This window comes from Oryzias melastigma, linkage group LG11 (assembly GCF_002922805.2).
Source record: "Oryzias melastigma strain HK-1 linkage group LG11, ASM292280v2, whole genome shotgun sequence".
NCBI lineage: Eukaryota > Metazoa > Chordata > Actinopteri > Beloniformes > Adrianichthyidae > Oryzias > Oryzias melastigma.
Genome location: NC_050522.1, coordinates 26706565 through 26721767, shown reverse-complemented (window position 1 = coordinate 26721767; position 15203 = coordinate 26706565). Strand labels below are relative to the sequence as shown.

Here is a 15203-nt window from a genome sequence, read left to right as displayed (position 1 = left end):
CATCCTTTCAAAGCCCAGCTGGTGGTGCGGCCCGGCGTTGGACGGAGGTCCAAAAGGCAGCCTGCGCCCAGAACCGCTTCCTGGTCCTCCCGGGCCCCCCATCAGGGTCATCCCTGTGCCCATCCTGCCCCCGTACATGGGTCCACCACCGCCACCGGGACTGGGGAGAAACGGAGCGCCACCGGGTCCAACGGCACCGCTCGGTCGAGACGGAGGTCCGAAGTCATCATCAAATGGGTTGGAGGCAACCAGGTGGTCAACCATGGGCGTGGGGGGCGGGGCGAACTCTGTCAGGTGGGAGAACCCCGTCGTCTGAGGAGAAAAAGTCACGGTTAGCAACGGCGTTCTCTGGAGGAACAAACCACGAATCCGAATTCTTCCGTCTCCCTTCATGTAGCGGAGAGTTAAACAGAGAGTCACGGAAAAATAGGGTCTCTGAATTCAGACGTCATTTTCGGTCAATGGCCTCGCCAATAATGGGCGGTCTGCTAGCATTAGCGCCGAGCTTCCAGCACTCAAATATACATACAGTACTCAGCATATACGAGTACATCCCTCTACGTTCTCCAGTGAACCTTTAGTGTCTTTACAGAATCAACCTTTTCTAGGAGATACATGAAAGTTTCATGTTTTGGAGTTCAACAAGTGTACAATGAAACTCAAAGTTTGGAAGTTGATCTTTTGCTCATTAAGCTACTGATTAAAGTGGTACTTTTTAAAGAGGGTGTACTCATTTATGCTGAGCACTGCAACAGCAGTTTTATAACTTTCAAAAGGTCTACAACTAAAAGTCATTACTTACATTTACCGTATTTACTGGAGTATAAGTTGGAAGAGCGAAAAATGTCTAATCCAGAAGAAGAAAACCATTCATAAGGAAAACAATCCGATTCTCTTCCATGTTTGTTCTTCTGTCAGTAGTAAATAGTTCTACTCAGATGCAGCGCCCTCTATTGGTTGTTACCGGTGTTTACAAGGAAAACAACAAATACATGAGCCTATTCATGTCTTAAAAAAAACACAAGCAAATAAATCGCTCCTGAGTATAAGTCGCACCTAGACTATGAAAAAACTGTGACTTATACTCCAGAAAATACGGTAAATATAAGCGTCAGAGGTTCAGAGCGCTTCTCAGCGCGGCGCCGTTTACCTTCGCAACGGAGGACTTTGTATCTCTCTGCTTGGAGGGTCGGATTTAAAATAAATAAAACTTCCGGACACATGTGCCCCTTCAACTGGAGGGGAAGGGAGAAGGGAGGAATTGGGATTGGACCCATGAGTCCGACGGCACGCCGTACCTGAGTCGTGGACTTTCTGGTCTTTTTTTTCTCCGGGCTCTTCATCTGTGATGCTGAAACGATAAATGAGAAAAGGTGGAAACATAAACCACGAGAAAGTCGCATCCAAATCACGGGTCAATCACTCCGGAGCCGCAGAAGTTTTGGATCGGCCAGTACCCCTTAGTGACAGAGTGGAGCAGCTTTAGACCTCGCAGATCTTTTGGAGTCCAACAAGTTGAAATGGATTCAATGATGTGACATAGACTGACTGGCATGAGGACAAAATGCTGAACATCCAGGCGTTCTCATCACCAAGTTATGAAGCCCCGAACCGCAAATGACCCGGCGGACCCAATGACCCAGGCAGGGGGAGGGGCCGCAAACAGAAGAGGTAAGGTCAATGAGGAGAACAGGGAAAGACTGGGACATGAGAACAAGGAAACGGAGCTGAAGATACACTCATAGCAAGATTGAGCACAGATCCACTCTGCGAGGAGCAGCCGCCACCGCGGACACCGTGAAGGTTACACATGGGGGGCGACAGTTGCTAACAGCACCAGTGCAGCCCGTTGCAGCAGCGCAGTAATGGATGATTCCGATCTGTTTGGGAGATGGGTGAAATTGAGGCCTACCTTTTCGTTTTCCTTGTCCCGCCAGTAGTCTCCCCGATTCGGCAGCCATTATCTAATATGGCTGTCGGTGAAGTGGCATATCACCGTTCATATGCAAGGGAAAAAAAAAGTTAAAAATGACGACGTCTTGAAGGCTACGAGCCAGCTAGCTGGAATCAGCCTTCAGGTCATGTCTACGGTGGCCCTGAGGTGTGAAAAACAACACTGGACACAAAACACAAAAAGAAAACAAATCATAAAAAGACCCCAAAGAAAAATAATAAAGTAGCTCAGTTATTTGATTTTTCCACACTTGAGTCAACATTTAAGCTAAACATCAATTGTACAAAGAAAAATAAGTTTAATTGTAGGAATAAGATCCTAAACCAGGAGTCTGCAACCTTTAATGCTAGAAGATCCAAATGATCCAGTTTCTTATGAACTAAAACCCAACGAGAGCCGCAAACTTTCACCTTAAGGTTAGAAAAATATACTTGATGTTTTTATGGCCATTAACTCATTCTTTAAAGAGCTATAGCTTGAAAATAATCTCTAAAATTGAGTTTTTCTTTATTAAATTAGCTCATTTTGAAAGCAGTTCCTTTCAAAATAAAATGCATCCTGTATTTGATCAGAACCTCCAGCTGCAGATTTACTTCAACTAAAAATGCAAAAACGTCTTTTCTATCATTGTGACTTTGATGTTCCTCCTTCTTTTTCCTCCGTTTACGATTGAATATAAACACAACTTTGGTGTAGAATACAAAACAAATTAAACTAAATGCAACCAGAAAAGTTGCATTAGCTGCGACAATGCTATTGCTTTTGGCTGAAAACAGTCGCTGAAGATGCTGAAACTTTTTGCTGAAAATGGTAACGCAATTTACTGTAATTGATGAAGGGATTTGCTGAAAATGCAAAAGGTATTTGAAAAATGTTAAATTTGCTAAAAGACTGGATATTTCGTAAAAGAAATATGAAAGAGCGCTGAAGTTGACCTAAATGTCTGAAAATTTGTTGTAAAATTGTTGTAAAATCCCCAATACATGTCAATTATGCAAAAATATTTAGTGTTACTTAAATATGAGCTAAACTCTAAGTTAGCCCAAAAAAACGTAGAAAATGCTAAATCAGAAAAAAAAGCTAACTCGTTGCTTAAATACTAGCTAAACTCCAAAATAGCCAAAATTTCCTCAGTAAACTAAATTAGCCAAAACTGTTAGCCTGTTGCTAAGATAGAAGCTAAACTCCAAATTAGCCTATAAAAACCTTAGTAGATAACAAGTTAACAAAAACGTTAGCATGTTGCTAGAATAGAAGCTAAACTCCAAATGCTATGAAAATGACTGTAAAGATGAAAACATAACCCATGAATATATTAAAGGTTTTTTTTTAGCTAATCTACTTAAAATGTTGAAATTAGAAGACTTTCTCCTTCATTTCGTATTTTACTCAATATTTCATAAACTATTAAGTTTATGAATACCAAAAATATGAGCACTAAAGTCCTGAACGAGGTGATTGTTTTGATACAAAGATTGATGAAATCACTGAAAGTTTGAGTTTTTACTAGGGGTGTACCAGATGACGGATAACCTGTGGTCCGTACGGATCAGTGGCCACGGTCTGGAACATGCATGGAGCATTTTGAAGAGCTGAATAAAAGCATCGGTGCACGTCTCCATGTCTGGGTTCAGAGAATCTTTCCGTGAGGAGCAGCGGCTGTCCCGCTGTGGCCGGACAGCCGCTGCTCCGTCTATAAAAGGGAGGGCAGTATGGCAAGCAAAAGGTGTCATGAACCACCAGCAAAAGCAGGCAGGGCGGTGCCTCACCTGGACATGTTCTACGGATCATTTTTATTATTTTAAATAATGAAATCTTCAAACTGTTTCAAAAAAATCCGCTAGGACCAAATAATATCATTTTGTGTCCAAAATTCAAAGATATTTTGTTTTTATAACTATCCCTCAATCAGCAAATGTTTTTTATATTTTATATCTTATCATATATGAGAGTATATTTATGCTTTGAAGAACTGTATACATGTTTTAACAAATGTATGTTTTGAAACTTTTCAAGAGTAATTTTAGGCTTTTATCTCATTATTTTTTTACTTTTTACTGATCTGAACCGTGACCCTAAAACCGTGACATGATCCGAACGGCGAGTTTTGCGATTTGTTACACCCCCAGTTTTTACAAGCTGAAAAACAGAAAGGAGCTGAAGAATCACTACAGTGTGAAGGTTGACTCAGCATTCACACCATAAGATAATATGATAATAATCTGCTCTGATTAAACCTTTTACCATCATTTCACTCAGTTGTGCTAAAAATCTAAGCATAAATTAAAATAATAATTAAAGGAAATGAACCGGTATTAAAGAACATAATTTATTCAAATTGTTTGCATTTTTCTTAGAATCCAGGGAGAATGGAGGGAAAAGAGCGGCATGTGGCTTCAGAGAATCAGGTTGCAGACCCCTGTCCTACAGTAAAAACATTTTACCATAAATCAGATTTACAGTCATCCATCCAGAAGCACAACCGACATTTTCCTTAAAAACAAACTAAAAAAGAACAAAAGCAAACATGGGAATCAGCAGTGTAAAGTAAAATGTTTCTGCATGCCACTGGCTTCACTTGTGAATGCGTGTCGGTGTGTCTCCTCGCTGTTGTGGTTCATGTTGTGCTTTTGTCCAGTGTTGTTCACTTTGACATCTTAGGGTCACCTCTCACGATGATAAAAACCCCTTTTCCCATCAGCTGCTCGTGTAACGCCGGCCCAGGTCTGCTCAAACCCTTTGCAGCTGCACGTTCTCCGTTCTGGTGTCTGTCACACCGGGATCTGGTCACCCAGTAAACGTCAGGTAAACCCGCACGGCTAACGCCGAGCAGAACCGGGTTCGGTTCTTAGGAATGAGCCACTTCCATCCGCAGAACGAGCCGCAAACTGTCCGGATGTAGAGGCTACTACGTCCCCGAACTTCTTTAAAATAATGACTTACAGATGTGTGCTTAAACTCACCTAGCTAACCATGCTAGTGCTGCCTGTGCTAGCTAGCCACGTTACTCAATGTGCTAGCTAGCAGCGATGGGATTTACCCGCCAGTCGCTACGTTAGACCTTTACCTGCAGTTTGTGTGGAGTGGCTGAACATTCACATCATAACAGAAATGTTTCCCGCCACGTGTGATGTCTATGACTCGTCTAGGTTCGGATGTGTGTTTATGCTAATGTTAGCCGAGCAGCTAACGTTAGCTGAAGATGGCTAGCCATCTCGCAGTCTGTCGTGGAGGCAAACTGTACCCTTTCTCCGTCGCTCGCTGCGCTGTCCTTTAAACTGACACCTTCCGGTGTGTCATCGCCAGTAACGCCGTCCTCGCGCGGTGTGAGCCGGATGATCCACCGCTCGACTATAATTCATTCAAAAACGCAAATTTGGCCATAATTACCATGGCCTGCTGTCGCTACCGGACAAAGAGGGATCAGCAGCAGCAGCGAGCGCGGAGGACGGGCGCATGTCGGGACAGAAACGGGGGGGTTTGTCGGAGATACTGACTCCATTTCAACCAATAAACAATGAAAAAACGACCAAAACAATAAAAAACTTTATAAAAGAAATCTTGTGAAAGTTTCCCCACAGATGATAAAATCTTGTCGATGTCCGTTAGTTTCATATATGTGCAGAAGTGGACCGGAATCCCACCCTCGTCTCTCACCGGTGGAGCCGCTCCGAGCGGACCGTGGATCAGGAATTCTCTTTAAAACTATGACAATTTCATTAAACCTCTGCAGCAAATTCAGCGTGTTTAGTTATTGGACATCAAAATATGATGATCAGACGACTATCAAACACGTGGAAATGATTTATTTACAACAGTCAAACAATAAAAGTTACATTTTATATATTTCAATTTTATTTTAGTCGGCATGGAGCACCAAACTGTTCATAATTAAGTAAATATGACCTTATTCAATCGGGCAATCAACCAATAAAATCTTTTAAATATATCAAAAGATCATGAAATTGTGAAAAACCTGTACAAAAAATTAAAATTAGCCATATTATTATTAAATAAATGTAATTTTTTGTTTTAAAAACATGCTTATTGTTTTATAAAAACTTGTTATAATAATAACCATTTATTGTAATAAATATTTTTTAGCCTGTATATCATTATAATAATGTTTTTTCCCCACAAACTCTAATTTCAAAATCAATATTTTCCAAAGTAGCTTTTTTAAAATTTCACATTTCACAACAAATTCTCTTTTGGAGTGATGACCTGGTAAAGAAGACTAAATAAATGTACATTTATATTAGGGCTGAGGATCGATTAAAACAAATGAACGAATTAATCACAAACCTGGGGAAAAACTCAAAGAAAAACAGATCCTTCACCACAATCAGGTCATTATAAATATTCTCAAATAGAAATATTTGTTCACACGACACATGAAATGAATGTGTTGAGTTTTATTAATCCATGAAAAGGAGGTGAACTTCTATTCTCACCCCTTATATGTTTTACTTCATTAAATAATTTACATTTTTCCTAAAGGTGCAGGTCAAATAGATTACTTTATAATCATCATCAGAAAAGGTTATTACAATGTTTCTGAAATGTTTATAACATATTTATCACAGATCTACGAACACATTGTTTAGTTTTTAAGATTACTACAGATTGTTACATGAATTCACATGTTTCTGTCATTTGAGTAACAGGTTTGGTTATGTATGAAGGGATTTTTGTGCCACCGGTTACAGATTTGAGCAGAACTCCTCTGCGGATCCGAGCAGAGATCCGTGTCCCACCAGGACGGGACCGTCTGGGAGAACTCCAAAGCAGACGTGAGCCTCGGGGAGCCATCCAGACCCCCCAGGAGAGACCCCATGCGGCCCAAGGCCGGGCCTGGATTTTGTTAATTGATTTGATGTTTCACTTTTTACGTTGTTTTGGTGAAATGTTAAATAACTTCATTACTGATCCACTTTTAGAAAGCATTCATGTCAAAAATCCTTTTGATAAGCATAAAAAACTGAAATGTTACAGGAATGACCTTCCTAGACATTATTTTGGTTAAGAGAAACAAAATCTATTAAACTCTAATTTATGAACCACTCAGGAGGATGAAACACTGTCACATGATCAGTCTGGGACTTGGGGGATTTTCTTTAAATGACATGATTAAATAATGATTTATTTTAGACACTTTAGCTCAATTTTCAGCTTGGGCCCCCTTGAGTGTTGGGGGCCCCAGGCGACCGCCCACCTTTGCCTAATGATAAATCCGCCCCTGTCTGCAGCCACCTTCGTCTCCCCCAGGTGATGTCCCCTCTGTCCCCCCCTGTAGACCAGCTCATTAAAAACAGTCCAGGTCCAGGTCTCCTTGTACCCGTCCACAGCCAAGGTGAGCCAGAGATGAGGTCCACGGCCAAGAACAGGAGCACGGGCGATCCTGGAATCTGGGAAAGAGGAACAACACCTGAATCACACTGCACCAAACAGCTCAGAGAGCTAAATATGAGAATGAATGAGAATACATACAGCTGATCATCCTGGAGGATTATGCAGATCCGTTTGATGCTCAGAGGACCAGGGATCAGCGGGGGGGGCGGAGCCAGGCGTTAAGAGCGACGGCTACATGGAGCATTACGACGCCCAGCAAATGATAACCACAGGTGAACACCGTTTCTTCTCTGAAGCAGAACCGCCCCCCCAGCGGTGCTCTGAGTTACACCCCCTAGTGTTGCTACGGCAACCGTGTTCCACTCGGACAATGGGCGCAGTCTCCCGTCCACGCTTCCTTCATCCTGATGGGATTATCTGACGAGGAAATGTGGCCATCACGGACATTCATCAAAACTTCCCAGCATCCAGGAAACAGGCCGGCTGATCGACCAATCACAGGCCGCGCTTCCCTTCACCGCTCAAGCCTTTGAATTGGAAGAGGGAGACGATCCGCTCCATTCAGCAGGATGCTGCTGCAGCCGGCAGAGGAAGTGAGGACCGAACGCCGTGAGGAGATGAGGTCATCCAGAGGAAGACTGATGATGTCATCGACCTTAAACCAGTGCAGCAGATGACATCAGAATCTGAATTCTGAGGAAACCTCCGAATATTCTGTATTCTACCTTTTTAATGGTTTTAATCGTTGTGTGAGAAGTGCTTTAAAAATAAAGTTTGATTCAGAGTTTTGCTGATTCAGATTTTCTGTAGATAAATCAACATAATTAGAAATAACCAGACTGGTATCAGAGTTTCAACCAATATATATATATAATTATGTTGAAACTGGAAAATGAAGGAATCTTTGAACAATTCAGTCCTAAAAGGATTTTTTGATTGATTTTAAACAGATTGTGAAGAATACAGAACAAAACACTAAAATATTTCAAACTCATTACAGAAATACTGATGTATTAATTAGGAAATAGAAAACAAACAAACAAAAACACACTTATGTCACATTTGATTCATTAGATGTAGTGAATATTAACTAAAGTCAAGTAGAGTTTGATTGATTGCTTGAAAAGAAGTGAACTTATATAACCCCACCCCTATTTAGTTACTTCATTTTTCTGTTCATGTAATCCGGTTCTGATCAGATTAAATCTCTTTCTGTACGTAGTTCTGCTGCGTTCGTCTCTGTGAGACATTAAGAATCTTTATTCTGCGGAGCTTCAGCTGCGGTCCTGCAGACAGACCAGCGAGCTGCTCTCCATCGCCCTCAAGTGAGGGGAGCTGGAAGTGCAGCTGAACCTGAGCAGGTTGTTCTGCTGACATGAAGTCGAGGTTGAAGTCTCTTCTAGTGGAGAAATGTCTATTTATTCTACAGAAAAAGCTGCTCATCTTCAGTTTTCTCTCTTTAAACTCGGCACAGGATGTCTTTTATTTTGAAAGGAAGTCACAAGAATATCCGTCAAAAGTTATAAATTATTTCCTATGATGAAAAAATGCTTTTGTCCTTTTTATGATTCTACTTTATTTATGCAAAAAAATCAACAGTAATTTGTACTTTTATAGTAGTAGCTGGATAGTGTAGATACGTTTACATTTGTTTGAACTAATTTGGAGTTTGGCTAATATTTTAGCATCGTGCTAGCTGTTTTAGCTAATTTAGATACATTTAAATGTTTTTTGGCTAATTTAAAATTTTGGCTAACATTTTGGCATTAGGCTGTTTTGGGTAATTTAGATACGTTTACATTTTTGGGGCCTAATTTGGAGTTTAGCTAATATTTTAACAATGTGCTAAGTGTTCTGTCAAAATTACATTTCCATGTTTTTGATAATGTAGCATTTAGCTAATATTTTTTCAAGCCTTTGGCTTTAGCATTTTTAGCTATCAGCTCTAGCATCTTCAGCAGCCACTTTCTCTTGCTTTATCGTAGGTAATACCGCATTTCTAGTTCACCTTTGTTTTACTCTTACTTAAAAAAAACCTTTTATTCTAACTAAAGAGCCACAAGTGGCTCCGGAGCCGCAGGTTGCAGACCTCTGCCACAGACAGATCTTTGCGAAGCTGCAGGGAGTCCTTCTGCACTGTGGAAGAGATGTTGTGTTTCTGTCTTTTTTCTGATCACCTCAGAACCACAAGAACGTTTTTGAAGGACCTCGACCCTTTGATGCACATGTCACTCAAATGAGAACAAACGCTACAGTTCTGAGATAAAAACTACACAATATTCAGTTTAAAACACATTCATCGGATTAACACAACTCTCCTGATCTGACCCTTTTGTCCAATTTTAGAACAATTTTTGGCCCAAGAGTCAAAAGTTTGAGCCTGTTTTCAGCTGTTTTTGTGCGTTCACATGCTGTCCTCCCGTCTCAGGACGACCAGGACTGCGTTCACACCAAAGTGGCGCTGACCAAGGAAAGCGGCTACACGCTGGTCCACAGCTGCTGCGTGTTCCCCAGCATCCCGGGTGGAGCTACTGCACCCGGAGTCTGCCGTTCACCGGGGCGGAGCACATGATGCTGCTGCCCGGTCCCTGCTGCCACGTGAGCGCGTGTGACGTCCATGGATCGCCGCTTTGCATGTTTTTACTTTGATGCAAAGCGCTGCAGCTGCTGTTTTGCATGTGAACTGGAGTTCTCTTTGTGACCCGAGCGGGGAATCGAACCACTGATGGTCTGTGGAATTTGTAAATGTGTGTGATGTTCAATAAAGTTCTTAATTTAAAAGACAAATGAGCAGCCCGCTAAAGCTGCTGCTGCTTTTATTCTGAACATTTTCAGGAAGAAACCAGGAGAAGTGAAGCTCTCTGTCTCCCTCTAGTGGCGCTCCGGTGAACTGCAGACAGTCTGGATTCACTGAAACGTTTTTCACCAAACCAGCAGCTTCAGGTCCTCATGAAGACTGAACCCACTCCCACTCATCTGAGCTGTGAATGGGGTCGTTTGAGCAGAGGGTGATTCAGCTCCATGTTTGATGAAGGAGCCGACTGTTTGACCGCTCACACGGAAACTTCAGCCAAACCGATCTGGACTCTGGTTCTGGAATATTGGTTTGTATGAAACATCAAGTCTTCTCACAACAACAAACGCTTTATTTTGAAAAACTGCTCTGTTATGATGTCATTTTTTTTTTACTTTTCAAGGGGTTTTTATTAGTGAAAGTGAAAGTCTGACAATAAAACCTGAAATCACACGAATAACCTCAGAAGTGAAGCTTCATTTTGGGACATTCATCAGTTTCCTTCAGTGGAGACACATCTGCTGTTTTCATGGAGGAGAAGAATCTTCAATCTAATGATAAAATCTGAAGATTTTCTTCTAAATTGTGTGAATAAATCTACAATAATGAAACTAAAAGTGTTTTTCACTTTAAAAAGGACAATCAACAAATAAAACGAAGGAAGTCAGACTGAGAAGTCACGGCCCGGGGGCCGCATCCGGCCCTCCAGGTCATTCTATCCGGCCCTCCAGGTCATTTTATTTTATTGTTATTAATGACCCGATGTTATCTTGTTATATTTCTAACTTGTATCATTTTGACAAAATATATTTTATGGAGAGTAAAATATTAAAGTTATTTAAGGTTTAAGTTGATTTATTCTGGTATAATATTCCTGCATTTTTATTATTCAGAATTATGTTAAAAAGTTACAGTTTTAAAGTTTTAAAAATTGGCATTCTGCAGCTTTTTGGCTATTTTAGCATTTACTAAGATTTTTTTAGGCTCTTTTGGAGTTTAGCTAATATTTCAGCTAGCTTTTTGGCTAAATTAAGTTTTTTTTCTTTAGTGTTTTATTCTAACTTTGCATTTAGCATTTTAATTTGTATTTTAGCTGGTTATCAGCATCTTCAACTATCAGCACTAGCATCTTCAGCTGTCACATTCAGCTTCCAGCATTATCACAGGTAATACTTTATATCTGGTTCATAATTATGATAAAAAGTTACAGTTTTAAAGTTTTAAACGTAGTTTTAGTGTTTGATAAATGTTTATCCTGCTTGACCTCAGCTGTGTTTTGGATTTTGGCTCCTGTGCGATCGAGTTTGACACCCTGACGTAAAGGATTGAGTTTTCCCTCAGGATCATGTTGAGGACAAACGGCTAACGTATCTGGATCGTGCGCCGCGGTTTCTCCAGCACGGAGGTAAACGCGGCTCCAAAAATAGAGAAAGAGAGTCGTAGTGTTACCGCGGGGATGCTGCAGGTAAAGAAACACCCTCCTTCTCTTCTTCCCTCCTTTTCTTACATATCTCCTTTACCTGATTCACGGCTGTGATGTTATCTGAGGCTGAGAACTGTCTGGCATCTGTTTCTCCTTGACTCTGGGGAGGACGCCTCCTCCTCCTCCTCCTCCTCCTCCTCCGCCGCCGCTCGCCACTCGCCGCCAAGACTTTGTGCTTTTATTAATGAGGTCTAAAGGTTAGAGGTCACTGCTTTAAACTTCACAGAACTCTCTTTTCTCAAAGTTTGTTTTCTGCGTAAAAACTGCGAAATGAAGATTTTAAATGAGTAAAGAAACCAAAGAAGTCCCTGTGGATTAAGATCAGTCTTCTGGCTGTGATGAGAGCTGGAAATGTTAGACATCACGCAGTGACACGACGGTCTGACCAAGTTTAACCTCACAAACTCCCTCCTGAACCTGTTTGTCGGCCCTAAAACTCAGACTGGACTGAGGAAAAACGTCCAGATTTGATCTCAAAAGCAGCAGATTCTTCTGCTTCAGCCTCCAGACGTTCCTCCATCACTTCCAGAATCCTGAAGAAGAAGCTTCCAGAACCGGAGCATTCTTCCAGCCGGACTCCGTCCAGGCCACCGGAGGAGCAGCGTCTGAACGCCCCGACCCAGCCCTCTGAGATCAGGTCAACCAGAGGGAATCGAACCTCCGCATCAACAGTTTGAATCCGAGTTCTCCTGATGCCTGATGGGAAATGTAGTTAATATTACAGCACTTTGAAACACCACCCAGAATTTTGTCAGAATAAAAATAAAAAAATAAAAAATAAATTGAGTTTGTTAAGAACAAAAATACAATTCTATAAAACAACAAAAGTTAATAAAATACACGACAAACAGAAATGTATTAAAACCAGTAAAATAAAATAAGATACAACCAAATACTGAGTGTTAAAGTCTTTCTAAAACAGTCTTTGGTTTATATTAAAGCTGAAATGAAAGCAGGAACACGACACGATAAACTGATTGTTAGTTTTGATTCATATTTATGATCATTTATTTCCTGTTTTTATGAGTCAAACATAAATATCAGTTCTGTGGTTCATGTCTGTCGACTGTTTATGAATCTGGTTCATTAAAACTGACAAACATGTTTAGTTTGTTGTTGTTGTTTGTCAATATTAACTCGTCTTTTACTATCAGTTATCATCCAAGAGTTCTTTCAGGATTTATTTCTGTCACTTCAATGTAAGAAAGCAGATTTTGATCCAGAGAGAATCTAGAATAATCCTGGATCTGATTTGGTTTTAGACGAGAACATTCACAGGTGTCTGCAGACACCAGGTATTACATTCTGGTCAGAACCGGTCCTCCTAGAACCGGGCTCATCTCCTGACCATGAGAACCTGCCGATCCCTCCGTCCTCACGTGGACGGCGCTCTCTATTCCGTGTCAGCCTGACATGATGGCTGCGCCGCCCGCTCTGATGGACGCCACAGCTTGACATCAGGGTGTCGTTTGACCTGCGGCGCCGGTAACCCAAGTCCTCCTGCCGTCCTTATCAGATGCCTCAGTCCTGGTGCCAGGGCTTGTCTTGCTCATCTCCTCTCTGTTCCTGTCCTGCTGAGGAGCTCACCTGCACAGGTGAGGTCATGGGTGGAGGTTCTGTCTGCTGCACTGAGGGTGGAAAGGATCAGAGCCGGAGATTTTCCTGTTTTCCAAACCAACGTCTGAATGAGAACAAAACAAACTTCTGAACCTTAAACGGGTCAGGAAACGCCGACACGTCCTCGGTTCAGTGAACGCATCGTTACTCCTACGACGATTTACAGTCCCAACAGGAGAGCGAAGGGTTTTACCATGAAAACGAGATGAACACCGATCAAATTAGGAACAAAGTGTCAGAAATTATCATCATTTCCATCAAACGAGTCAAAGGAAATCTTTAGTTTAAATCATTTCTCAAAGTCGTGTGGACTACCACCGCCGTGTTTTACCATGGTTGTCTAAACCAACAGTATTGTCCAAAAAGGATTATAAAAGAGTGCTGAAGTTGACCTAAATTTCTGAAAAATTTGTAGTAAATTACTTAAAATCACTAAGACATGTCAATTTTGCAAAAATATTTAGTGTGTTGCTTAAATTGTAGCTAAACTCCAAAATAGCTTAAAAGTAAACTAAATTGTCCAAAAATGTTAGCTTGTTGCTAAAACTTAAGCTAAACTCTCATTTAGCTTATAAAAGCAACAGTGGATAACAAATTAGCCAAAACGTTAGCATGTTCCTAAAATTTTATCTAAACTCCAAATTAGCCAAAAAGCTAGCGCATTGCTTAAGTACTAGCTAAACTCCAAAATAGTCTCAAATTCGTCAGTAAACTAAATTAATCAAAAACATAACGTGTTGCTAAAATATTAGCTAAACTCCAAATCTTTTGAAAATTACTCTAAAAGATCAAAGCGTATCCCATGAATATATTTAGTTTGTTGAAAATCTACTGAAAATGTTGAAATCTGAAGACTTTCTCATTCATTTCAATTGGGGCATATTTTACTCAATATTTCAAATAAAGTTCATAAATACTAAAAATACACGCAGTAAAATCCTGAATGAGCTGAACGTTTTAATAGAAAGATTGTACTGAAAGTTTGATTGAGTTTTTACGAGCTGAAAAAGCAGGACAATCGCTGTAGTGTGAATGCTGACTAAGCAATCAGATAATAATCTTTAGAAGTTTTCAATCCAAAATTCTTTTCCTCTTTTCTCTGTAAATTGATGGCGTCATTCAAACATTTTCAGTGTCCGACTGAACCGATTCTTCATGTCTTCTGAGAGCAATTATGTTTTCTGGAATGTTCTTCCTCGTGTTTGGAGTCCGCCACATGGAACCCATTTGCTGCTTTGACACAGTTATGATGCAAATGTTCTGAACCTGATCTCACTGGGTTTTTGGTGTGTGTGTTACACATTACAAAACACAGCTGGACCTTTCCAGGGTGATCCGGTCAGGAACCGGGCCTTTCCGGATCCGACTGAGGACAAACACCTGCGGCGCCTGTCACAGCTGCTCCGTTCCCCTTCAGGCCACAGTCGGTTAACGGTTCTGTTTGCTGTGTTCACACAAACCAACCAATCACCACAGGAGCCGCCTTGCTAAGCCCCTCCCACAGCTGCCGATTCTCCACACCTGTGCTGATCAGACGGAGGTTTAGTTCCGTCCTCAGGTGAGCAGGAGGCTCGTCTGCTCAACCTGTGGTTCTCCGTCAGACTGTAAGGAGGAGCTGTGAGGAGGTGCAGCTGCTTTCTGGGAGTATGGGGGGAGGGGCATGGAGGGGGCGGAGCATTCCTCTGAGCTGCTGCTCTCCAGCTGAGGAGCTCCACGATGCAGCTCAGCTGCAGCGACTGCAAGAGCACCCCCCTCCTACACCCCCCCCCCCTCTTTTGAAGGACTTTTCTGTTCTGATCCAAGTCAAACATCTGGGTCAGTTTATGTCTGGAGGAACAAGAAGAGCCGGATGTGAGAGACGGAAACGTCCGGGAAACCCCAACACACGCACACACACACCCCCGCACACACACGCACACACACGCACACACACGCACACACACATGCACACACACTCTAAGGTCCCCACTGTGCGACGTCCCCACGTGTATGTGCTTAGTCAG

At 41.6% G+C, this 15203-nt stretch overlaps 1 protein-coding gene across 1 annotated transcript in view; it reads right to left on the bottom strand.

Annotated features, from left to right (window-relative positions):
• pygo2 (pygopus homolog 2 (Drosophila)) overlaps positions 1 to 5431 on the bottom strand; it is a 7965-nt gene extending 2534 nt beyond the window's left edge. The window contains exons 1-4 of the mRNA XM_024298235.2: positions 5199 to 5431; positions 1913 to 2116; positions 1299 to 1351; positions 6 to 312 (exon numbers count right to left, since the gene is read on the bottom strand). Of these exons, the coding sequence (XP_024154003.1) occupies positions 6 to 312; positions 1299 to 1351; positions 1913 to 1961 (409 nt within the window). The 5' untranslated portion in view covers positions 1962 to 2116; positions 5199 to 5431. The remainder of the gene's footprint in view (positions 1 to 5; positions 313 to 1298; positions 1352 to 1912; positions 2117 to 5198) is intronic.
• Between the last annotated feature and the right edge of the window lie 9772 nt (positions 5432 to 15203).